The sequence below is a fragment of the Pseudophryne corroboree genome, chromosome 4 (genome assembly GCF_028390025.1).
Source record: "Pseudophryne corroboree isolate aPseCor3 chromosome 4, aPseCor3.hap2, whole genome shotgun sequence".
Taxonomy (NCBI): Eukaryota; Metazoa; Chordata; class Amphibia; order Anura; family Myobatrachidae; genus Pseudophryne; species Pseudophryne corroboree.
In genome coordinates, this window is record NC_086447.1 from 717261626 (window position 1) to 717287466 (window position 25841).

Sequence of the window (25841 nt, forward strand, 5' to 3'; positions counted from 1 at the left end):
GTATAAATTGTGGAATTTGTGTGGTCTTACCACATCTATAGAGAGAAAGCGTACAAGAGAATATACTGACCCCCTTCACACAGATAAAGTAACAAGGCGTAACATTTTTAAGGAAATAGATTTTTATTAAAAACAAACCCACAATTAAAAAAGAATCACACAACACAAAGCTGTATATATATTTTTAACTTAAAATAAATTTTTACCACACAAAACGTAGTAACCTGCCCTAACACAAATGAAGATCCGTCCTGCGCACCCTGATACCACATGTACTGTAAGTGCTTACCTCGTTGTCTGGGTGTGGTATAAATGACAGGACCAGAGGAATAATCCCTCTGAAGTTCATGTGACAGCATACAGTGGTTTTGTTTATAAAGTTTCGGCCCGGATGGGGCCACAGAAAATAGCCAGCAACCAGACTCCCCAATTTACTTGGATATTCCAAAACATTCTGTGGTTTTGCTGAATTTTTTAGGTAAAATAATCTTCCAGTACTGCTGCAGTAAGCATGTAATTTTTTTTTTCTCTAGGACACGTATAAGAAATATAATCAGACAGTCCTCTTCCTATTTTTGGCGCTATTCTGACATTGCTCACTGAAGAGTGTGAATTCTATGATAGCTTTATGCTGTTACAAGGCCACGCATATGAAAATAATATTTGCCTGTTAACAGGCAAAAGTACTGACTGAAGGATGATGATACTTCAATTATACTGACATTTTGATTTTTCTGTATTTACTTCAATCACAATGCAGTAAATAGTCGCTCAATAGTAACATTTCATTGGTTGAAGTCACTGAAACAGTGTCACCTCTGTAACAGGCCCAACACTGTTACTGGAAAAAAAAACACCTAAACCCATAGTTTCCCCTAATTCCCCAAGTACACGCATGAGAGGAACATGTAGGACAGACATTTATGAACATCTTGGTCCTCCACAGCTAGCTAACTGCTCCACATCATGGCACCTCACTGATTTGGAGTGCAGGTGTAAAGCAAACGGTGGCAGCTGTGATAACTATCATGTTAGCAAGTGTGTTCAGCATACGGGCGGGCTGGCTGGGTGATTAGTATGCAAATAATCCGGCCCGCTGAAACCTCTCCCAGGTGAATATAAGCGTAGGAGCACAAAATCTGTAGTTACCCAACAAAGACATTACACAGAAGTTGAAGCTCTATCTATCTTTTTCTGCATAAATTTTTATCAACTTGTACATTCTGGATTTCTGCAGTAGGATACATTGGTTTCCACAGGAAAACATTGGGGTGTAGAGTGGATCTTGATCCAGAGGCACCAACAGGCTAAGGGGTATATGCAATTCACGGCGAATCGCGGCAAATTATCGCCGTTTTTTAATTCAACACAATTCGACAGGTGAATTCCGGCAGCCACCTGCCGGAATTCACCATATTCAATGAAAAACGGATTCGACAGTTCCGCGGGCGAAAAACGGCCGATTTGCCGGATTTTGCCGCGATTTAAAAAAACGGGAAAAAACGGGAAAAACCCGTAAAAAAAAATATGGCGTGGGGTCCCCCCTTCAAAGCATAACCAGCCTCGGGCTCTTCGAGCTGGTCCTGGTTCTAAAAATGCGGGGAAAAATTGGGCAGGGATCCCCCGTATTTTTAAAACCAGCACCGGGCTCTGCGCCTGGTGCAAAAAATACGGGGGACAAAAAGAGTAGGGGTCCCCCGTATTTTTTACACCAGCATCGGGCTCCACTAGCTGGACAGATAATGCCACAGCCGGGGGTCACTTTTATACAGTGCCCTGCGGCCGTGGCATTAAATATCCAACTAGTCAACCCTGGCCGGGGTACCCTGGGGGAGTGGGGACCCCTTCAATCAAGGGGTCCCCCCCCCCCAGCCACCCAAGGGCCAGGGGTGAAGCCCGAGGCTGTCCCCCCCATCCAATGGCTGCGGATGGGAGGCTGATAGCCTTGAGTAAAATGACAAGAATATTGTTTTTTCCAGCAGTACTACAAGTCCCAGCAAGCCTCCCCCGCAAGCTGGTACTTGGAGAACCACAAGTACCAGCATGCGGGAGAAAACCGGGCCCGCTGGTACCTGTAGTTCTACTGGAAAAAAAATACCCAAATAAAAACAGTACACAGACACAGTGACAGTAAAACTTTATTACACACTGCCGACACACACATACTTACCTATGTTGACACGCCGACTGCCACGGTCTCCGACGATCCGAGGGTACCTGTGAAAAAAATTATACTCACCTTCCAGCGTCCAGAGGTACATCCACGTCCAGAGATACATCCACGTACTTGTTAAAAAAAAAAACCGAACACCCGTGCCATGCCGGACTGAAAGGGGTCCCATGCTTTCACATCAGACCCCTTTCCCCGAATGCCGGGACACCACGTGACTTCTGTCACTGAAGTCCCTTCAGCCAATCAGGAAGCGCTACTTCCGTGGCGCTCACCTGATTGGCTGTGCGCTGTCTGAGCTGTCAGACAGCGCATCGCAAAGCCTCTCCATTACTTTCAATGGTGAGAACTTTGCCGTCTGCGGGGGTTACCCGCGGTCAGCCGCTGACCGGCGGGTGACCTCACCGCTAGCCGCAAAGTTCCCACCATTGAAAGTAATGGACGGAGCTGTGCGATGCGCTGTCGGAGTTCAGACAGCGCACAGCCAATCAGGTGAGCGCAACGAAGTTGCGCTTCCTGATTGGCTTTAGAGACCTTTCTGTGACAGCTGTCACTCTGAGAGGTCTCTCTGCATTCGGGGTAAGGGGTCCCATGTGTAAGCATGGGACCCCTTTCAGTCCGTTGGTCGGGTGTCCGGTTTTTTTTTTTTAACAAGTACGTGGATTTATCTCTGGACCCTGGCTGAGGTGAGTATATTGATCTTTTCTTTTCAGGTATCCGTGGATTCTACATGGAGAAGAGGACCGATGTCGGCGTGTGAACATAGGTAAGTATGTGTGTGTCGACTTATGAAATAAAGTTTTACTGTCACGGTGTGTGTGTCCAGTTTTTATTTGGGTATTTTTTTTCCAGTAGAACTACAGGTACCAGCGGGCCCGGTTTTCTCCCGCATGCTGGTACTTGTGGTTCTCCAAGTACCAGCTTGCGGGGGAGGCTTGCTGGGACTTGTAGTTCTTCTGGAAAAAACAATATTCTTGACATTTTACCAAGGCTATCAGCCTCCCATCCGCAGCTCTTGGATGGGGGGGGGGGGGACAGCCTCGGGCTTCACCCCTGGCCCTTGGGTGGCTGGGTGGGGGGGACCCCTTGATTGAAGGGGTCCCCACTCCCCCAGGGTACCCCGGCCAGGGGTGACTAGTTGGATATTTAATGCCACGGCCGCAGGGCACTGTATAAAAGTGACCCCCGGCTGTGGCATTATCTGTCCAGCTAGTGGAGCCCGATGCTGGTGTAAAAAATACGGGGGACCCCTACTCGTTTTGTCCCCCGTATTTTTTGCACCAGCACCAGGCGCAGAGCCCGGTGCTGGTTTTAAAAATACGGGGGATCCCCTGTCAATTTTCCCCCCGCATTTTTAGAACCAGGACCAGCTCGAAGAGCCCGAGGCTGGTTATGCTTTGGAGGGGGGACCCCACGCCATTTTTTTCAGGGATTTCACCATTCCATCTTTAAAAAAAAAATAAAAAAAATATTATTTTTAAAAATATATAAATAATACTTGTGCCTCCAAAAAAGACAAACCAAGTACCTAATCCCTTCTAATATAAATAGATCTGATATTACCACGAAAAAAAACCCACAAAAAAAACATGTTTTAATTTTTTTTTATTGGTTTCACCCTCCAAAGTGTGGCGGATTGAAAATGACGAATTTGCTGTCTAAAAGCACTGCTGTCGAATTTCCAAACTTGAATTGAATATGCTTTTGTCGAATTGCAGCACTTGTATCATTGCAGAAAAGTCGAATTTGCAAAAAGTCGAATTTCAAAAAGTCGAATTTTGAAAGTCCGTTTTTTTGACGGAAAGCACTGAATTGCATTGACGAATTTTTTTTTTGGGCGAAAAATACCCGAAATTCGACAATTTCGGGAATTCGACCGCAATTGCATATACCCCTAAAGCTTTAGGCTGTCCCAGGAGGCATTGGGGCCTCCCTTATAAACCCCACCTCCAGGCACCGAGAGCTCAGTTTTGAGTTGGTACCTGCAGCAGCAGGTCACCTAACAGGAGGGCTGCACGGGGCAGCCCTGAAAGTGCTTTTCTAAGAAGATTTCTTCAAAAGGGCTGTCAGCGCTGAATGTCAGGGTGACACTTCAGCGTTGCAGCTCCATCACCTCCCAAGCGGCATCACATAATCTTGCGGCTCTGTTCCCAGGTACTTGCGGTGTAGACGCTCCGGCTTAGGTAAACAGTCGCAGAATGCTCTCCTGGATCGCGTGGCTGCTACGTGCTTGACCTGTGGCCCTTCCCCTGGCCCAGGGCGCCATCTCTGGCTTTATCGTACTAAGGGGGTCATTCCGAGTTGATGTCTCACTAGCAACTTTTTGCTGTGCTGCGATCAGATAGTCACTTTGAAAGTGTGCGAACGCTTTTGCAGCCGAAAGCACAAAAAAGTTTTTTGTAGTTTCTGAGTAGCTCTGGACTTACCCAGCCGCTGCGATCACTGCAGTCTTTTTGGTCCTGGAATTGGCGTCAGACACCCGCCCTGCAAACGCTTGGACACACCTGCGTTTTTCCAAACACTCCCAGAAAAAGGTCAGTTGACACCCACAAACGCCCTCTTTCTGTCAATCACCTTGCGATCGGCTGTGCGAATGGATTCTTTATTAAATCCATTGCCCAGCACCGATCCTCTTTGTACCCGTACGACACGCCTGCGCATTGCATACGCATGCGTAGTTTGGCAGAGAGTTAACCTGATCACAGCCCTGCAAAAAGTGCTAGCGAGCGATCAACTCGCTATGACCCCCCAAGTCGCTCTGTTGTTGCATTCATATCATAATGTCTAATAGGAAGGGCAGTAAATCAGTGGAAGCTCCTGCATCATGCAGAGCATGCTCCAGAGATTTACCAGAGGGGGAAGTGTTATATGACGGTCTGTATACTAATTGCCATATGCATCCCAGTCAGTCCGCAGCTCCTGCAACGGAGCACCCTGGGCTGCGCTCACCAACCAACTATCCTATGGGACCATCAGTGCACTGCCACCTCATATTGTCCCTATGGTTAATCCGCCTTGGGCGGAAAAATTGTCTAACCAACTGCAAATGAATCAGTCTTTGGTTAGACAGAAACCTACACCAGGTCACTCCCATGTCTCTGGGTCCTCTAAGCGGGCTGCTTCCTCCTCGCAATCCAATAACCCAGGCATGTCCAAACTGTAGCCCTCCAGCTGTTGAGAAACTATACATCCCAGCATGCCCTGACACAGCTTTAGCATTATCTGACAGCAAACTGTGTCAGGGCATGCTGGGATATGTAGTTTCACAACAGCTGGAGGGCCACAGTTTGGACATGCCTGCAATAACCTCTCTTGTCTCATCTGAAGAGGGGGGAGGAAGCATACGGTTCTGTCAGACACTGAATCCTGTGTCACTGATGAGGATTCTCCCTTGCAGATTGATGTCCCTGCCTTAGTGGACGCTAATAAGCATTTCCTTCAAAGAGGAAGATTTCACTGCTGAGGCAAAGAAAACTGGTAAGTTTAAACAGCAAGTTGGTTAAAACTATATTACCCCATTCTGATCATTTTGTGGACATCAAACCGGAACCCTGGTCTAATCCAGGGAAGAAATTCCCTCTGCCAAAACGGGCCTTGGCTCACTATCCTCTCCCTGCAGAGTTAAGTAAAAATGGGAAACTCCACCGTGGTGGATTCTCACATCACTCACCTAGTGGTGTCATTCACTCTGCCTGTCACCACTATCACCTCACTGAAGGAACCGACAGATAAGCGTGTGGAGGGATGCCTGAAGTCTGTATACTCCCTTACTGGAGCCATTCATAGACCTACTATAGCGGCCTTCTCGGCTGCAAAAGGTATTGAGGCGTGGGTTCAGGCATTAGAGGAAGAGCTGCCCAAGGATATATCTGACAATGCCAGACAATACCGGTCTCACAATACCACTGCCACCTAATACGTTCAGGAGGCATCCTCTGAGGTGGGTGTATTGGCAGCCAAGGCGTCGACCAGGTCTGTCCTGGCTCGCTGCATACTGTGGTTGAGGTCAAGGAAAGTGGACCTGAACTCCAAAAGACCTTGGAGGTACTCCCCTTCACTGGGGACATTATGTTTGGGGAAGACCTAAATAAAATAGTGTCTGAAATAGCAGCCGCTAAGACGGCTTTTCTCCCCACTACTAATACTTCTGCAGAAGGCAATAGGTACCACTTTTCGTTCCTTTTGGCCTCAAGGGAATGCAAAAGGTCAGGCATACCAGAGAGGTCCCAATGCATCCTGGGCAGCCTAAAGCTTTAGCCTGTTGGTACCTCTGGATCAAGATCCACTCTACATACACCCCAATGTTTTCCTGTGGAACCAATGTATCTCGCAGAAAGAGAGTTAACAATGGTAAGTCTACCATAGCTCTATTTTAGAGGTGATCTGTAATACACTAGGGCAGGGCTGGCCGAACCGGTCCTCGAGATCTACCAACAGTTCAAATTTTCCAGGCCTCCTGGAGATCTGTAGAATTGTCAGTTAGGAATGAATGCAGCACATCTTAATTGGTAATGACTACACCTGTGCACCAGCTAGGTGGTCTGGAAAATGTGAACTGTTGGTAGATCTCGAGGACTGGTTTGGCCAGCTCTGCACTAGGGAGTAGATTTACTAAAACTTCTGAAACAAACAGTGGTGTTGCCCACGAGAACAGATCAGATTCTGTATAGACGGGATCCGGTCTGTAGGTCGACAGGGTTTCTAGGTCGACATGAGTTTTTCACGATGTTTTTCTTATTTTTTGAACCTTTTCATACTTAACGATCCATGTGGACTACGACTGGAACGGTAATCTGTGCCGAGCGAAGCAGTAGTGGAGCGAGGCACCTTGCCCGAAGCATGGCGAGCGGACACGGTGCACTAATTGGGGTTCCCGGTCACTCTACGAAGAAAATGACACCAAAAAAAGATTTAAAAAAAACTTATGTCGACCTTTTGACCTGTCGACCTAAAGACCCTGTCGACCAATAGTGGTCGACCCAGTTTCTATCTACCTTCCATACCACACCCGTATAGACAACATCTGATTAGTTGCTATGGACAACACCACCACTTGTCTGTTTCAGAAGCTTCAGTAAATCTTCCTCATGGTCTACATTCTTTCACTAACATGTTGTAATATAGATGTATATAGAGCACAAATTAAATTCAACCATCCTATAAGCATAGTATTTACTTACCCAGTCATGCCACTTACAACCAGAACCTGATGCTGTGACAGCAGCTGCAGTATTGGGTCTTGTTGCTCCCATGCCGGGAGTTTCATCCTCTCCTGTAGCATGGACTGGTATTTCTTGGAAGCCTAGAAAATTCATTCATGTCACAGATATAGCTTAATATAAATTTCCAAACGCATATCTTCCCCTTTGTGCAAACCCATCACATATAATGTCCCAAGTATGGGCCTAACTCAGCCCTGATCGCTCCTCTGCGTTTTCTCAGAGGTCTGTGATCAGATAGTCGCCGCCCTGAGAGAGTGAAAACCCGCCCCGTACAAGTGTGCGAATGCATGTGTATGCCGCGCAAAAACTTCGCCAGACAGCGGACATCTGCAAATCTGTTCGCAACTCCCTCACCATTGAATGATTTTTACAGTCTATGCAGTCTGTGCGTAGCCCAGGACTACTCCTACAGTGCGATACAAACGGAGCGGACGTCACACACCCTCCCAGAAAACGCTTGGGAACGCCTGCGTTTTTCCTGACACTCCCAGAAAACGGGCAGTTACTACCCCCAAACGTCTCCTTCCTGTCAATCACCTTGTGAACGACAACGCTTGTGCGCATTGCGGTGCATACGCAGTTATTGGATAATCGGCTGCTGTGCGATTTCGCACAACAACCATCATGTCTGAATTTGGCCCTATGTCCAGAATGTGTGTGCAACCCATGACTTGGGCTCTCTCTAGCCGGCATCAGCAGAAGCATCGTTCAGCTTTTCCATAATAGTGCAAGTCTGCATACAGCATAATATCACTAAACCCGGAAAAGGGGGACCCTGTTAATGTGAGCTCAAGTGCTATCAAGCTCCAATTGTGTTCATCTGCAAAAGGGATGGAATAGATAAGTAAATCTTATTCTAGCTGTAAAATGGTGCAAAAAGATTTAATGCAAAGTAAAAACTATGCCATACACATCAGTCTGTACGAGGGATTAGAAGTAGATATTAGTAGTCCCAGGTCAGCTCATTTTACACTGATCCATTTTAATACTACCAATGCCTAGTAATGAAGCCTGGAATGTAGTTTTAGAGACTGCTGTGCTGATTTTGAGTCACATGCATGACCGAATGCTGTGGCAACAAATGATGTACTTAGTAAACGGCACAGGCGTCACAGGCTGCACACACATCTTTACCAACTTATTACCAATTCAGGGCCATACACGCTGTCCTTCTATGGCCTCTGAACGTACATTTCTTGGTGGCAACAATGCAAACACAGACAAGAAAACCATTCAGGGGAGCATCGGGGCAATACTCCGTTCTACTGATGGCATAGTAAAAAAGGGGAATCGGGCCATAGATGTATGAACCTATTACAGCACCAAAAGTACAACCAAAAAAGATAAGACAACCCATCATAGATAAGATAACACATTGTAACATCTATTTCTTTGATGGATACACACTATGCCGACATAGAGGCCAATTTGGTACACACTTACCAATTGGCGGCACGTGTGCCCTGAAGTCACAACTGGGCGGGAATTTGAATTTGCCAACCCAGCTATGATGTCAGTCCCTTCAGCCAGTATACACGGGTGATAGGCAGGTCGCCAATACACAGACAGACAGGCAGATATCTGCTGTGCTGTAGGGACCACCTGATAAGTCTGTGACGGACATCATTCACAGACATATCAGGTGTACACACCTGACGAAGCACTACAGATATATCGCCCATTCAATGGAACAATGTGTGTACCCAGCTTTACACAACAAATGGACTGCGTTGTGCAATATGGAAGACTTACTTGTTTTGCACGGAAGTGTTTGTAGAGCTTGGTATTCTCTGCATGTAAGGCTTTGGTGTTCCAGTGGTATTTCTTGGACTGCTTTTTTTTCAGGTTGGCATAACTTTCAGTTTCTACCACCACAGCCTCAGACTCCAAATCCTCAAATTCACGGTCATCAGTTTGGACATGTTTACTGAGCTCTTCCTTCACGATCCTATGATCCTTCCTTCCTTGAAACAGAAACATGCCAATCACCATGGATCACATGCCAAGGACATCACACATGCCAACATTAGCGAGGTAGCATATATGCATCAGAAATACAGGTTTGAGCATCCCATAGAAAACGTAAAATACAACTGTAACATGAAAACTCCAAGCAAAAGATCAGGGTCTAGTTCCCAATATTAGGACCACTCATCAGACTGGGTTTGCGCCCTAATCCACACCAAGTCACAGGGTGCTTTTCCTCTCTACAACACAGACCCATCAACCTACTGGGATACAAATATGTTCAAAGGGATGAGCCATAGAGGGAAAAACCACCTAGAGGAAATAGTACCACACCAAAGTGCCTCCCCACTTTTCTATGAACACCCACCAGATATTTTTCTCAGCCTGTGTGAACCCCAACTTCTCTTTAGTGGAGGGGATGTATGGGACCTACCATTCCCTGCAGTGGACTAGACCGTAAACAGTACATTATGAGGTAATGAGTATCAGTAATTGGAAAGAGTCACCTTTATAGTGCCACAGAAAAGAAGGATAAGCAAGGAATTCAATTAGCCGCGTTAACCTGATTTCCTGGGTTAATGCGACTAAAAACAACAATGCGGCCAGCCGAGAGTTTGCTAACCAATTAGCCACAGAAATAAGCTGCATTATCTTTCCATAGGATTTAATGCAGCTTCTTTCTCACAGCCCCTGAGAAGGTGAAAAGTTTTTGAAAATCCATATTTTAAACAGCACAGGTGTTGGGACTTGGTTCAGAACCCCTGAGACACAAATTCCCCCCCCCCCCCCCCCCCCCATCATATGATTAATTAAGCACTTTGAAGTTTTTAATTAGCTTAATTTGGCAAATAATTATGTTATTTTTGGGGTGATATTTTGCAAAATGCAGAATAATGGGTTAACTGACATGTGTATGTATAGAAGGGTGTTGTATGGATACTGTTATACAGTGTTAGCTTGCAGTTTTTGGCGTACAGGCTGACTTCCCATTATTTTCCCACACAATGCGGCTGACATAAAAAAATTATGAGGTGACCAAATCTTACAATTGGATTGAGTGTTAATCTGGAGAGAGTATAGTCGCGCTAGGTGAAATTACTGTGCAACATTCTTGTTAATGCAAGCTGTGGTAAACATACATTTTACTGTGGACAACTGAATATGCCCCTAAATGTCTATAGAGCCCAGCTGGACAAAGGGATGCCAGGGACTTACCCAACACTTGCACTAGTAAGAGGGCTCCTTCCTGACCAGGCCTTATCCAGGATATGACGGATTTGGCACCCAGCCAGAGAGACTATATACCTACAGACACCAGCTCCAGCACAAACTGACATAGGGGTCATTCAGAGATTAACGCAGATCGCTGCATACACAGCCAGATCTGCCTTCATCTCCTCACATGCTGGGGGCCGCCTAGCACAGGGCAAGGCCGCCTCCCGATGCGTCCGCAATCTAATTGGATTTAAGGTTACTAAGGCCATTTTTTAAATTGGAGCAGCTGTGTGTGACATCATGTAGCGGCCACGAAAACAGTTCCAGTCCGCTCCCGTTCGGAACTCACTATATTTGATAACTTTTCAACAACCCTATGGGCAAAGACAAAAAGGACACTAGAAAAAAGGAAGTGGAAAGAAGGAATCTTCACCATGGCCGGACACGAGGCAGTATTTCAAAATCTCATTTGCGGCAAACAACAATGAGTTATCTCCACAGACGTCAGCTCCCTAAACCTTACTGGGAGAAGGCTTATATCCAGGAGGAAGAAAGACAGGCCTATCACAACTTGGGTGCATACTGCACGGATTCTTGCGAACAACAAGGGAGGGCACAACCAATAACAGGGGTGCAGAGTCTAATACACTGGTGGTTTTCACCAGGACCTCTGCCAAGAAGATTTGGGCAACCAGACTCCTAAATTGAATACTAGTGTGATAAGCTGGATAGTAGCAAAAAATGAGACCTGATACTCTCAGAGTCAATGATCACGCTGAGCCCAAAATAAAGTGGGTCCCCGGGACCCGTCACTTTTCAAAATTGAGGTCCTACCTGTCATTTTCTGTGTGTCATCGGAATAAAGGTTATTAATATTATTAATTATTAAAATATTAAAACACAGACTTGATTTGGACACTACAAAAGTGTTGCAATGGGGGGTAGCATACAAGACACTCAGCACCAGAGCCGTAACTAGCCCTTTGCCAGAAAGTGAATTGGTGCCCCCCTTCCTATACTGAAAACCGGGACAGTGGGCGCCGAAGGCGCGCAGCAAAAATTTAGGGGCATGTCTTCATGGGGAAGGGGCGTGGCCACATAATAGTACCAATTCACATTACACCACACAGCAGTGTTAGTTATTCGCATTACAGCACACAGAAGTGCCACTTATACATTGCGCGAGGTAGAGCCCCTTAGACACATTGCACCAGGTTGAATCCCTAAGACACACTGAGGCAGGTAGAGCCCCTTACACAGTGCGTGCAGTCTTCCCCGTTGCCACCACCAACACTGCATTGGACACTATAGGTCTCTCCATCACCAGCGTCTTCCCCATTCTCATGTCCGAGGCAGAAGTCATCGGCCCTCACCCACCGCAGCACATACACTGCACTCTTTGGCCGCTCACTCCCCGCAGCACATACACTGCACTCACCGGCAGTAGCACATACACTGCACTCACCGGCCGCTCACTCCCCACAGCACATACACTGCACTCACCGGCCGCTCACTCCCCACAGCACATACACTGCACTCACCGGCCGCTCAGTCCCCGCAGCACATACCCTGCACTCACCGGCAGTAGCACATACACTGCACTCACCGGCCGCTCAGTCCCCGCAGCACATACCCTGCACTCACCGGCAGTAGCACATACACTGCACTCACCGGCCGCTCACTCACTCATCACTTCCTCCCCGGTGGCACATACACAGAGGCAGCAGCCGCTCACACACAACCCCCCCCCCCCCCCCCCCTCCCGTAGCACCAGTGAGCAGATGGCTATGTGCTGCATGGCGGGGGTGAGCGGCCAGTGAGTGCAGTGTATGTGCTGCCCGGGGGAGGAGGTGAGTGAGTTACTACCCACCCACCTCCTCCCCCCGGCAGCACATACACTGCACTCACTGGCCGCTCACCCCCCCCATGCAGCACATAGCCATCTGCTCACCTTCTTCCGCCGGCTGCACATAGAGTAGTCACTGGCCACTCGCCCCTGACCGCAGCACAGTCAACCGTGTCGCTCACCTCCTCGCCCCGGCGGCACAGCCGCATACACAGAAGTCACCTGCCGCTCGCCCCCCCTCCCCCTGCAGTACACAGCCACCAGCTCACCTCCTCCCCCACAGTCGTGGGCATCAATCACCATTCACCAGTCACTTGACAGGTTGTGATTGGCTGCAGCGGAGCACGTCCCCGGGACCCACCCATTTTTTAAAAGGGAGTCCTCTGCCCTCAAAACGTGTAAAATAGCACGTTTTTGCAATCACTGTCAGAGTGAGCTTCTGTATGTAGCCAGCTTTAAATATGGGGCTATAGTGATGTCTGCAATCAGCTGATCATCACTATGGAGTTTCACAGAATGCTGTGTGCCCACCCCTACTGTGTACACTTGTGGCAAACTCGAGACTGATCAGGCTTTTCATTGCTTATTTCATGTCCTATTTTTTCTCATTCGATTTGCTCTCCACAACCCTATTCCCCTCTTTTCTTATCCTGACTCATCCCCATGCCTGTTCCTCACATAATCCCTTTCACAGGTCTTCGGAGCCCATTAATAGCTGTTCCTGGAACAAGACATATTTACATAAGACTATTTAACTGGGACCTGTGTGGAAGACTGGTGAAAGATATTTCAATGCACCCTAATCAGTCCCAATAACCATCCTGTGGCGGAAATGCATTTCAGTATTTTCCAGATCGTATATTTGTTATCTGCTTTATAAGATGCACCTACTGTAAGTATCTTGGGATCCTGATGAAAATGTAGATCAAACTCAAGCATCACAATCCATATTTGGTGGGAGTTTTTCCTAATTAGCAAAAGGTGAAAGGCCTTGCCGCTAAGATAATGGGGAGCGCTGTTCAAGAAGGTGCAGAAAATTGTTTAACCTACTGTATCTTGTATCCAGTTATCCCAACATAAATCCCTGCTTAACCTTTTATCTAATGCTGCAAAAGAGGCAACTGAGATTTACTGGAGGTCCCTTCTCCCCAAGTCTAAAAGACCAGTTTAATTTAAGGAGACAGTCACAAAAATAGGATTTTAATTACCTACCGGTAAATCCTTTTCTCGTACTCCATAAGGGATATTGGGGAGACTTAGTACAATGGGGTATAGGAGTACGGGGTCCAAAGGAGCCAGTGCACTTTAAATTTCTTCACTGGGTGTGCTGGCTCCTCCCCTCTACGCCCCCTCCCACAGGCAGTTATAGGTAAAACAGGGCCCAAAGGAGAAAGGACATATATGAGAGAAGGAACATAACAAGGAGTGGTGAGATTCATATACCAGCATACCACGAACACACAAAAACCAGCAACGGCTGGTAACAATAAACAGCAACAGCTGAACAGGTAACCACATAAAAGAGAACCTGCAGAAAAGTCAACACACTGAGGCGGGCGCCCAATATGCCTTATGGACTACGAGATAGGATTTTAATTACCTACCGGTAAATCCTATTTTCTCTAGCATCCATAAGGGATATTGGGGAGACTTAATACGGTGGGGACGTCCCAAAGCTTCCAGAACGGGTGGGAATGTGCGAAGACTGCTGCAGCACCGCCTGCCCAAATTGGGAATCCTCTTTGGCCAGGGTATCAAACTTGTAGAACTTAACAAAAGTGTTCTTCCCCGACCAGGTAGCAGCTCGGCATAATTGCAAAGGCCTCTTGTAGAGTGGGCCTTTAGAGAGTTAGGAACAGGCAAGTCTGCCAACACGTAAGCCTGTTGTATAGTAAGCCTAAGCCAACGAGCAATGGACTGCTTTGAAGCAGGACAACCCTTTTTCTGTGCATCATAGAGCATGAACAAGGAATCAGTCTTTCTAATCCGAGCGGCTCGCTTGACATAAACCTTCAAGGCTCGCACAGCATCCAATGTCTCCGGAGGAGCAGAAGTGTCAGAACTTGACGGAACCACAATAGGTTGATTCAAGTGGAACGCAGAGACTACCTTCGACAGGAACTGCTGCCTAGTGCTGAGCTCAGAGGGACTTTTACACGATAAGGCCCACAATTCTGAGACACGCCTAGCAGAAGCCAGGGCTAGTAACATTACCGTCTTCCATGTGAGGTACTTATCGTCTACCGTCATCAGAGGTTCAAACCAGGAGGACTGTAGAAATTCCAACACCACATTCAAATCCCAGGGTGCCGTAGTCGGCACAAAAGGAGGTTGTATGTGAAGTACCCTTTGCAAGAAGGTCTGAACTTCTGGCAACAGTGCCAATTTCTTCTGGAGAGCACTGAAATCTGGACCTTAATGGAACACAGACGTAAGCCCTTATCTACACCAGCATGCAGGAAACATAAGAAACGGCCCAAGTGGAACTCTGCAGGCAGATACGTGCATTCCTCGCACCAAGAGACATATCTTCTCCAGATATGATGATAATGTCTTCACGTCACAGGTTTCCTGGCCTGAACCATGGTAGCAATAACCTTTTTGCGAGCTAGGATGTTCTGCTCAACCTCCATGCCGTCAAACGAAGTCACCATAAGTCCGGGTTGACGAACGGTCCTTGTTGAAGATCGCTTCTTAGTAGTAGAGGCCAATGGTCCTCGACGGACATGTCCAGAAGATCCGCGTACCACGCCATCTGGGGCAATCAGAATTGCCTGGACTCCTTGATTTCTGATTCGCTTGAGCACCCTTGGGAGCAACGGAATCAGAGGAAATAGGTAGACCAGCCGGTATGGCCAAGGCAACGTCAGTGCATCCACTGCCCTCGCCTGAGGGTCCCTGGTTCGTGAGAAATACCAGTGAAGCGTCTTGTTGAGTCGAGAAGCCATCATGTCTATCTGTGGGCAGCCCCACCAGTGGATGATCTGCTGGAACACATGACGGTGGAGTCCCCACTTCCCCGGGTGGAGTTTGTGACGACTCAGGAAGTCCGCTTCCCAGTTGTCCACACCCGGAATGAAGATTGCCGATATTGATCTTGCATTTCTTTCCGCCCAGAGGAGTATCTTTGACACCTCTCGCATACAGGCTCTGCTTTTTGTCCCTCCTTGCCGATTGATGTACGCTGTGGCGTTGTCCGACTGAACTTGGATTGTGTGATCCATGAGCAGAGGAGGCATGAAGCAGAGCATTGTAGATTGCCCGAAGTTCCAGAATGTTGATCGGAAGGAGGGCTTCGTGGGCTGACCACCTGCCCTGGAACTTTGCCTCTTGGGTGACAGCACCCCATCCCCACAGACTTGCATCCGTCGCGAGGAGGGTCCAATCCTGAATCCCGAAACTTCGGCCTTCCAGGAGATTGGAGGACTGCAGCCACCACAGGAGGGAAATCCTGGCCTGAGGTGACAGCCGAATCATCCGGTGCATCTGTAGATGAGATCCAGACCACTTGCTCAGGAGATCCAACTGAAATGTTCAGGCATGGAACCTCCCATATTTGATCGCCTCGTATGAGATGACCATCTTCCCCAACAATCTGATGCAAAGATGGATGGATACTTGAGTAGGACGGAGCAGCATGCGGACCATCTCCTGAAGTGTTTTCGCCTTGTCCTATGGTAGAAACCCCTTCTGGGCCACAGTATCCAGCAACATCCCCAGGAACAGGACCCGCTGAGTTGGCTGCAGCTGGGACTTCTGTAGATTGAGAATCCATCCATGACGTGACAGAAGTTGGATAGTGTGGTCGATATGGAGCAACAAAAGCTCCCTGGAACTTGCTTTTATCAGCAGATCATCCAGGTAAGGGACAACATTGACCCCCTGGACCCGGAGTTGGGACATCATCTCCGCCATCACCTTTGTGAATACCCTCGGAGCCGTGGACAGGCTAAAGGGTAATACCTGGAGCTGGTAGTGATCGTCTAGTAGGGCAAACCTAAGATAAGCTTGGTGAGGTGTCCAAATTGGAATATAAAGGTAGGCGTCCTTGATATCCAAGGAAACCAGGAATTCCTGTTCTTCCAGGCCCGCAATCACTGCCCTCAGGGATTTCATTTTGAGCTTGAAAACCTTCAGGTACGGTTTCAAGGGCTTTAGATTCAAAATGGGCCGTACCGAGCTGTCCGGCTTTGGTACCACAAACAGGTTGCAGAAATAACCTCTGCCTCGTTGTGGTATCGGTACTGGAACAATTACGTGGGACTGAATCAACTTTCAGATGGCCTGTTGCAACGTAACTTGCGTATCCTCCAAAGTTGGCAAGCTTGATTTGAAAAAGGAGAAGCACCGTCGAACTCCAGCTTGTAGCCCTGAGAAATTAGGTCCCTTATCCAGGTATCCTGGCAGGAGTTTTCCCATATGTGGCTGAAGTGACGCAGTCGAGCTCCCACCCCAAGATCTCCTCAGGGTGGGTGGGCACCGTCATGCTGAGGACTTAGTGGAAGCAGAACTGGTGCTCTCTTCCTGAGAACCGGTAGTTGCAAGTCTTTTTGACTTACCTCTGGTGCCTCTATTCGCACTGGAGGCAACTCTGGCCCTAGATCGAAATCTGTTAGACCGAAAGGACTGAACAGACGGCTCGGGTAGGAGCCATTCCCCAGAAAATGGGAGGAATGCCACACCGTGCTTTGATTCTGCGTCTGCTATCTACTGACGCAACCACAAAGCCCTGCGTGCAGACACTGCCATGGCAGAAGTCCTAGCATTAATATTCCAATACTCCCCATCTCCTTGAGCGAGTCACACAGGACGCGTGTAGTGTCCTGAATGTGTTTGAGGAGTCACCATAGTGACCAGAGGCATAGCCTCCTGAATTTGAGTAGCCCACGTATGAATGGCATGGGTCATCCAGCAAACTGCTATGACCGGCCTTTGCGATACACCTGCTGCCCTGTAAATAGATTTGAGTGTAGTCTCTATCTTTCTGTCCCCAGGATCCTTCATGGTAAAGGAGCCCGGGGCAGACAGCACCGCCTTTTTGGACAGTCGAGAGACTGATATGTCAACCCCCAGGGGCTCCTCCCAAAATTTCCTACCTTCAGCAGCAAATTGGAAAGTATGCAAAAAAAATTTTGACAATTGGAATTTTTTGCCTGGATTTTTCCAGGCCAACTTGAATAGGTCATCTAACTTTGCAGAATCAGGGAAAGTGACATTAGGCTTGTTTTGTGTAAAGAAAAACAACTGCTGTGAAGCAGCGTTCTAGTGTTCCTCCTAGGATGAGGCAGGGGCAGGGAGCCGGAGTTCGGGGGCACATTGGCGTGCGCGCGTCGAAGCCGCGCGCGTGCCCGAAACGAGGGCGCGGTCATGCAGATTAGGGGGCGTGTCCACACCCCCGTCATTTTAGTGGGCGGTGCGGCCCACAGACGCTACTATAGAGGGCGTCTGTGGCCGGCGACATCACTTTTGGGGGCGTGCCCAGCACCTCCGTCGGTGCTGGGCTTCCCCCAGCTCTTTCTCAATGCGTGAATGGATGCTGCGCGCATGCGCACGGCATCTTTACACGCTGGGAGGGCAGGAAGCGGGCGGCTGTTCTAGCAGGGCGCCGCAAAAGGGACAGGGCGGGTTTTGCATTCTAAAAAACGGGCAGGGCGCGGCGCCCTGCTAAAACAGCCTAGAGCGAACACTAGCGTCCTCTAGAGGGAGCTTTAACACATCCCATATAGCCAGAATGAGGGGTTCAATACCCAGAGCAGAATCGGAATCCCCACTAATGGGATCCAAGTCCTCTCCATCCTCCTGTATATCCACATCTGAGTCAGAGAGTAGGGCAGGTAAACCACGTTTCTGTGGACCTGCATGAGAGATGGAGGGCTGTGTAACATCTGCCCTAGCAGCTAAATCTGCAACAGCCTGTTGTAGTAGCTGAGTTTTCTGAACATTAGCAGTGAGTTGTGATGACATATCAGACATCATAGTTTTAACAGCCCCTAGCCAGGAGGGCTCTGGACCCTCTCCCCCAGCCCCTTCACTGATTTGTGAATATTGGCTGCATTGTTCACATGAAACAGAATCAGTAGATAAGGGAGAAAATCTGGTGTGACATACACTACAGAGTTTGTGTTTACCCATGTTTACAGTAATCACACTGACATACACACAGACAGTAATACTGATCAAGCCTGCCCTTACTGTATGTGAGAGGAGACACACAGAGAAAGACACCAGCACACCCCTAGCTGCACAGCCACAGTGAGGCTGTCAGTTAACTATATCACTGTGAAACACTAGTAAATTCTGTCCTGTAGAGGACACAGATTGCGTATAATAGCGTCTCTCCCCCTTTGCTACACCCTGTACCAGTTTTCCAGCGTGTCTTGGGAGTCAGGAAGAGCGGTGTGTGCTGGTTGCTGCTGCATTAAGCAGAGGAAGGTGCCAAAATGCCTCTGGTCCAGCTCTGAGGTAGCTCCGCCCCCCTCAATGGCGCCGGAGCTACTGTGATTTTTATACTGGCAATGTCTCCAATCATGCTTAACCACTTGCCTGGCATGGTCGCATCAGATGCGACCATGTCTGCAAGTGCTTTATCTGACCTGGTCGCACAGGATGCGACCAGTCAGATAGAGCGTGTTAGCAGCGACAGGGAAGAGAAACTTCCCTCCGCTGCTGCTGTCAGAGGGACCGGAAGGTCCCTCTGCCTCCCTGCACTCTCCCCCACTGATTACCCTGCTGCCGATCACTGCTGATTGGTCAGCACGGCAGGGTCCCCCCCTCCAGCGGCTGCAGACAATGGCAGCCGCTGGGGAGTGTAAATGAACCCTCCCAAGCTACTCCCAGACCCCCACTGTATACCTGGAGGCTGACCCAGCTTTCAAAATGAAAGCCGCAATGGTCGCGATGTTCCGATGGTCGCAATGTTCCCGATCGATGTTTCGATGTGTAAAAAATAATAATAATTTTTTTCTTTTTTTGAACTAAAATCATTTGGGATAGGGTTAAATTCATGTTCTTCACCTAATTTAAAAAAAATGACAATTTCGGAGCGGTTTTTGGCAAAATAAACACGTGCTAGTTTAAGCCATCTTGAGCCAGTCTACATGGGGGTCTCTAGCGGGTCCCCCCCAAGAGGGTCCTGTATGCTTGTACTCACCACAGATGTCACCTTCAGGCATATGTTAGGGGTGTGCGGCGTGCTGCGATTGCGACAGCTAAGGCGCAGTGCCCCACTGAACAAACTACCTCTCAGGACGGTGGTCCTGCAGCGGGGAAGCGGCTCTGACACCTCGCAAGGCCGGTGACCGTGCTCCCCCTCCCCCCTCTAACTCCCACGCTGCAGGTATACTGTTGCCCAAACAGCATGCCGAAAATAATAAAAGTTTAAAAGAAATTGAAGAAAATTCTCTGGAGCTGCAGAGATGTCCATCCTCTGCTGAGGGCACTTTTTTCTAAACTGCCTGTGGGAGGGGGCATAGAGGGGAGGAGCCAGCACACCCAGTGAAGAAAATTAAAATGCACCGGCTCCTTTGGACCCCATCTTTACCCCATCGTACTAAGTCTCCCCATTATCCCTTATGAATGCTAGAGAAATTTTTTTTTGTATGGAATGAGACTTAGAATTGAACACAGATGCTTCTTGGGAAAGGTGTTAATGGAGTGGATGATGTGCAGGTCAGGTGCACACAGATTTCTTTGTGCCTTATTACAGTACCCATTCAGTAGGCTCTCACGATTCATTCCCTACTTAACCACACAGTGGGGCAGATGTATTAAGCCTGGGGAAGTTATAAAGCAGTGATAAGTCCAAGGTGATAACGCACCAGCCAGTCATTACGGATTTGAAAAAGGACAGTTAGGAGCTGACTGGCTGGTGCGTTATCACCTTGCACTTATCACTGCTTTATCACTTCTCCAGGCTTAATACATCTGCCCAGAGTGACATGGATGGTCTCTCTCCAACTTACACTCACTTTGCTTACAGTTTTATACAAGCAAGGCCCACTTGAAAGGGTGAGGTTTCTAACAAAATACTATACCTGTATACATTCTTTCCTAGTAAAACACATGAAATATTTATTGTGCTAATGTAAAACGTAATAGGAGTATAGAGTTGTACCTTCTGTAGATGAGCTGGGCTTTTCAGTGATGACTGGTTTATTAATAATAATGTTAGGTTTCTTGGTTTCAGAGGATACTGGCATTATGAGGGGTGGAGGGATGCTATATCTGTGATGAGTGTTGGCAAGTAGGGGCACCATGTCACTCTCATCTTCCAAGCAGCTGACAAGGGAGTAGACAACTGGTTCACAAGTCTGAGCACTTCTCAAGGCTTTTTCATAAAGATACTCTGCAATGTGTAGGCGACAGGCCATTGAAAGGTTCTCATTGAGAGAATGAAATGCTACCAGCGGTGCTTGTGATGGGTATTTGTTATCTGTTGGGAATCGAATTTCAAGTTCGTACAGGTAACTGTTTTCTCCATTTGCACTTAGGTGAGAATCATCCTTCCCATCTTGCTTAGGGGCTCCGTGCTTAAATCTGCACCTTGCACCAAACCGGCAGTTTTCTCCTTTCAAGAAGAACCTGCAGATATTGCTGGGAGACTGTTTCACCACATCTACGGCATGGTCTTTCTGTTTGGGTTTCTGGAGCCTATCTGTTAGATAGCCCAGCTCCAATCCCACAGTCCATACTCTGTTTGGGATTCTCTCAATAAATTTATCCCCACATATCGAGCTGAGGACATATGCCTCTTCTTCACGTAACGCCAAAATGTTTTCCATGCTAATGTCACACGCAGATCGTGGAGTTTTTGTCTGGATACCAAAAGCTTCTGAAAAACACTGCTGCAGTAAATACTCTAAGGATGTCCCAACATCTCCGTCATTGGCTCTCAGTGCGGTTATACATCTTCCTCGGTCAAAACCATATCTGAAGTACAGCAAAAAAAAAAAGTCACTGTCATCACTTATTATATCATTACATTACTTTTTGTGGCAATTGTGTATTGCACAATGAGATCTATAAATGAATAATAAGAATTTACTCACCGGTAATTCTATTTCTCGTAGTCCGTAGTGGATGCTGGGTACTCCGTAAGGACCATGGGGAATAGACGGGCTCCGCAGGAGACTGGGCACTCTTAAAAGAAAGATTAGGTACTATATCTGGTGTGCACTGGCTCCTCCCTCTATGCCCCTCCTCCAGACCTCAGTTAAGGAAACTGTGCCCGGAAGAGCTGACATTACTAGGAAAGGATTTGGAATCCAGGGTAATACTCATACCAGCCACACCAATCACACCGTACAACTTGTGATAACTATACCCAGTTAACAGTATGAACAACAACTCAGCCTCATTCAACAGATGGCTCATAACAATAACCCTATAGTTAAGCAATAACTATATACATGTATTGCAGAAAGTCCGCACTTGGGACGGGCTCCCAGCATCCACTACGGACTACGAGAAATAGAATTACCGGTGAGTAAATTCTTATTTTCTCTGACGTTCTAGTGGATGCTGGGAACTCCGAAAGGACCATGGGGATTATACCAAAGCTCCCAAACGGGCGGGAGAGTGCGGATGACTCTGCAGCACCGAATGAGCAAACTCAAGGTCCTCCTCAGCCAGGGTATCAAACTTGTAGAATTTTGCAAAAGTGATTGATCCCGACCAAGTAGCAGCTCGGCAAAGTTGTAAAGCCGAGACCCCTCGGGCAGCCGCCCAAGAAGAGCCCACCTTCCTCGTGGAATGGGCTTTTACTGATTTAGGATGCGGCAGTCCAGCCGCAGAATGTGCAAGTTGAATCGTGCTACAGATCCAGCGAGCAATAGTCTGCTTTGAAGCAGGAGCACCCAGCTTGTTGGGTGCATGCAGGATAAACAGCGAGTCAGTTTTTCTGACTCTAGCCGTCCTGGAAACAAAGATTTTCAGGGCCCGGACTACGTCCAGCAACTTGGAATCCTCCAAGTCCCGAGTAGCCGCAGGCACCACAATAGGTTGGTTCAAATGAAACGCTGATACCACCTTTGGGAGAAATTGGGGACGAGTCCTCAAGTCTGCCCTGTCCATATGGAAGATCAGATATGGGCTTTTACAGGACAAAGCCGCCAATTCTGACACACGCCTAGCTGAGGCCAAGGCCAACAGCATGACTACCTTCCACGTGAGATACTTCAACTCCACGGTCTGAAGTGGCTCAAACCAATGTGATTTTAGGAAATCCAACACAACGTTGAGATCCCAAGGTGCCACTGGAGGCACAAAAGGGGGCTGAATATGCAGCACTCCCTTAACAAACGTCTTAACTTCAGGCAGTGAAGCCAGTTCTTTTTGAAAGAAAATAGACAGGGACGAAATCTGGACTTTAATGGATCCCAATTTTAGGCCCATAGTCACTCCTGACTGTAGGAAGTGCAGAAATTGACCCAGCTGAAATTCCTCTGTTGGGGCCTTCCTGGCCTCACACCAAGCAACATATTTTCGCCATATGCGGTGATAATGTTTTGCTGTCACATCCTTCCTAGCTTTTATCAGCGTAGGAATGACTTCATCTGGAATGCCCTTTTCCATTAGGATCCGGCGTTCAACCGCCATGCCGTCAAACGCAGCCGCGGTAAGTCTTGGAACAAGACAGGGCCCCTGCTGTAGCAGTTCCTGTCGGAGCGGCAGAGGCCAAGGGTCCTCTGAGATCATTTCTTGTAGTTCCGGGTAGCAAGATCTTCTTGGCCAATCCGGAACGATGAGTATAGTTCTTACTCCTCTCTTTCTTATTATCCTCAGTACCTTTGGTATGAGAGGAAGAGGAGGGAACACACAAACCGACTGGTACACCCACGGTGTCACTAGAGCGTCCACAGCTATCGCCTGAGGGTCCCTTGACCTGGCGCAATATCTTTTTAGCTTTTTGTTGAGGCGGGACGCCATCATGTCCACCTGTGGCCTTTCCCAACGATTTACAATCAGCTGGAAGACTTCTGGATGAAGTCCCCACTCTCCCGGATGGAGGTCGTGCCTGCTGAGGAAGTCTGCTTCCCAGTTGTCCACTCCCGGTATGAACACCGCTGACAGTGCTAGCACGTGATTCTCCGCCCATCGAAGAATCCTTGTGGCTTCTGCCATCGCCATCCTGCTTCTTGTGCCGCCCTGTCGGTTTACATGGGCGACCGCCGTGATGTTGTCTGACTGAATCAGCACCGGTTGGTTTTGAAGCAGGGGTTCTGCTTGACTCAGGGCATTGTAAATGGCCCTTAGTTCCAGAATATTTATGTGTAGGGAAGTCTCCTGACTCGACCACTGTCCTTGGAAGTTTCTTCCCTGAGTGACTGCCCCCCAACCTCGGAGGCTTGCATCCGTGGTCACCAGGACCCAGTCCTGAATGCCGAATCTGCGGCCCTCGAGAAGATGAGCACTCTGCAGCCACCACAGCAGAGACACCCTGGCCCTCGGGGACAGGGTGATCAACCGATGCATCTGAAGATGCGATCCGGACCACTTGTCTAACAGATCCCACTGAAAGATCCTTGCATGGAACCTGACGAAGGGAATTGCTTCGTAAGAAGCTACCATCTCTCCCAGGACTCGCGTGCAGTGATGCACCGACACCTGTTTTGGTTTCAGGAGGTCCCTGACCAGAGATGACAATTCCTGGGCCTTCTCCTCCGGGAGAAACACCTTCTTCTGTTCTGTGTCCAGAATCATGCCCAAGAACAGCAGACGCGTTGTAGGAATCAGCTGCGACTTTGGGATATTCAGAATCCAGCCGTGCTGTTGTAGCACTTCCCAAGATAGTGCTACTCCGACTAACAACTGCTCCTTGGACCTTGCCTTTATAAGGAGATCGTCCAAGTACGGGATAATTATAACTCCCTTCTTTCGAAGGAGTATCATCATTTCGGCCATTACCTTGGTAAATACCCTTGGTGCCGTGCACAGACCAAACGGCAACGTCTGGAATTGGTAATGACAGTCCTGTACCACAAACCTGAGGTACTCCTGGTGAGGTGGGTAAATGGGGACATGTAGGTAAGCATCCTTGATGTCCAGTGACACCATAAAATCCCCCTCTTCCAGGCTTGCAATAACCGCCCTGAGCGATTCCATTTTGAACTTGAACTTCCTTATATAAGTGTTCAAGGATTTCAAATTTAGAATGGGTCTCCCCGAACCGTCTGGTTTCGGCACCACAAACATTGTGGAATAGTAACCCCGTCCCTGTTGAAGGAGGGGAACTTTGATTATCACCTGCTGAAGGTACAGCTTGTGAATTGCCGCCAGTACTACCTCCCTTTCCTTGGGAGCAGCTGGCAAGGCTGATTTGAGGTAACGGCGAGGGGGAGACGCCTCGAACTCCAGCTGTGGAGCCCCAGCGTCATGCGGTGGACTTAGTGGAAGCAGGGGAGGATTTTTGTTCCTGGGAACTGGCTGTCTGGTGCAGCTTTTTCCCTCTACCCCTGCCTCTGGGCAGAAAGGACGCGCCTCTGACCCGCTTGCCTTTCTGAGGCCGAAAGGACTGTACTTGATAATACGGTGCTTTCTTAGGCTGTGAGGGAACCTGAGGTAAAAAAGTAAACTTCCCAGCTGTTGCTGTGGATACGAGGTCCGAGAGACCGTCCCCAAACAATTCCTCACCCTTATAAGGCAAAACCTCCATGTGCCTTTTAGAATCAGCATCACCTGTCCACTGCCGAGTCCATAATACTCTCCTGGCAGAAATGGACATTGCATTAATTCTAGATGCCAGCCGGCAAATGTCCCTCTGTGCATCCCTCATATATAAGACGACGTCTTTAATATGCTCTATGGTTAGCAAAGTAGTATCCCTGTCAAGGGAATCAATGTTATCTGACAGGGTATCAGACCAAGCAGCTGCAGCACTACACATCTATGCTGTAGCAATAGCAGGTCTCAGTATAGTACCTGAGTGTGTATACACAGACTTCAGGATAGCCTCCTGCTTTCTATCTGCAGGCTCCTTTAAGGCGGCCGTATCCTGAGACGGCAGTGCCACCTTTTTTGATAAGCGTGTGAGCGCCTTGTCCACCCTAGGGGATGTTTCCCAACGTAACCTGTCCGTTGGCGGGAAAGGGTACGCCATTAGTAACCTCTTAGAAATCACCAATTTCTTATCTGGGGAACACCACGCTTCTTCACACAATTCATTTAACTCATCAGATGGGGGAAAAGTCACTGGCTGCTTTTTCTCCCCAAACATAATACCCTTTTTAGTGGTAACCGGGTTAATGTCAGAAATGTGCAACACATTTTTCATTGCCGTAATCATGCATCGGATGGCCCTTGTGGACTGTACATTTGTCTCATCCTCGTCTACACTGGAGTCAGACTCCGTGTCGACATCTGTGTCTGCCATCTGAGGTAGCGGGCGTTTTTGAGCCCCTGATGGCCTCTGAGACGCCTGGGC

General features: G+C 48.2%; 1 protein-coding gene across 3 annotated transcripts in view; it reads right to left on the reverse strand.

Moving 5' to 3' along the window:
• The window catches only part of DHX57 (DExH-box helicase 57), a 98226-nt gene that overhangs the window by 55898 nt on the left and 16487 nt on the right, over nucleotides 1-25841 (reverse strand). For all 3 annotated transcript variants that reach the window (XM_063918011.1, XM_063918012.1, XM_063918013.1), the window contains exons 5-8: nucleotides 20535-21349; nucleotides 9145-9356; nucleotides 7351-7472; nucleotides 1-35 (exon numbers count right to left, since the gene is read on the reverse strand). The exon at nucleotides 1-35 is cut by the window's left edge and continues 161 nt beyond it. In XM_063918011.1, the coding sequence (XP_063774081.1) occupies nucleotides 1-35; nucleotides 7351-7472; nucleotides 9145-9356; nucleotides 20535-21349 (1184 nt within the window). The remainder of the gene's footprint in view (nucleotides 36-7350; nucleotides 7473-9144; nucleotides 9357-20534; nucleotides 21350-25841) is intronic.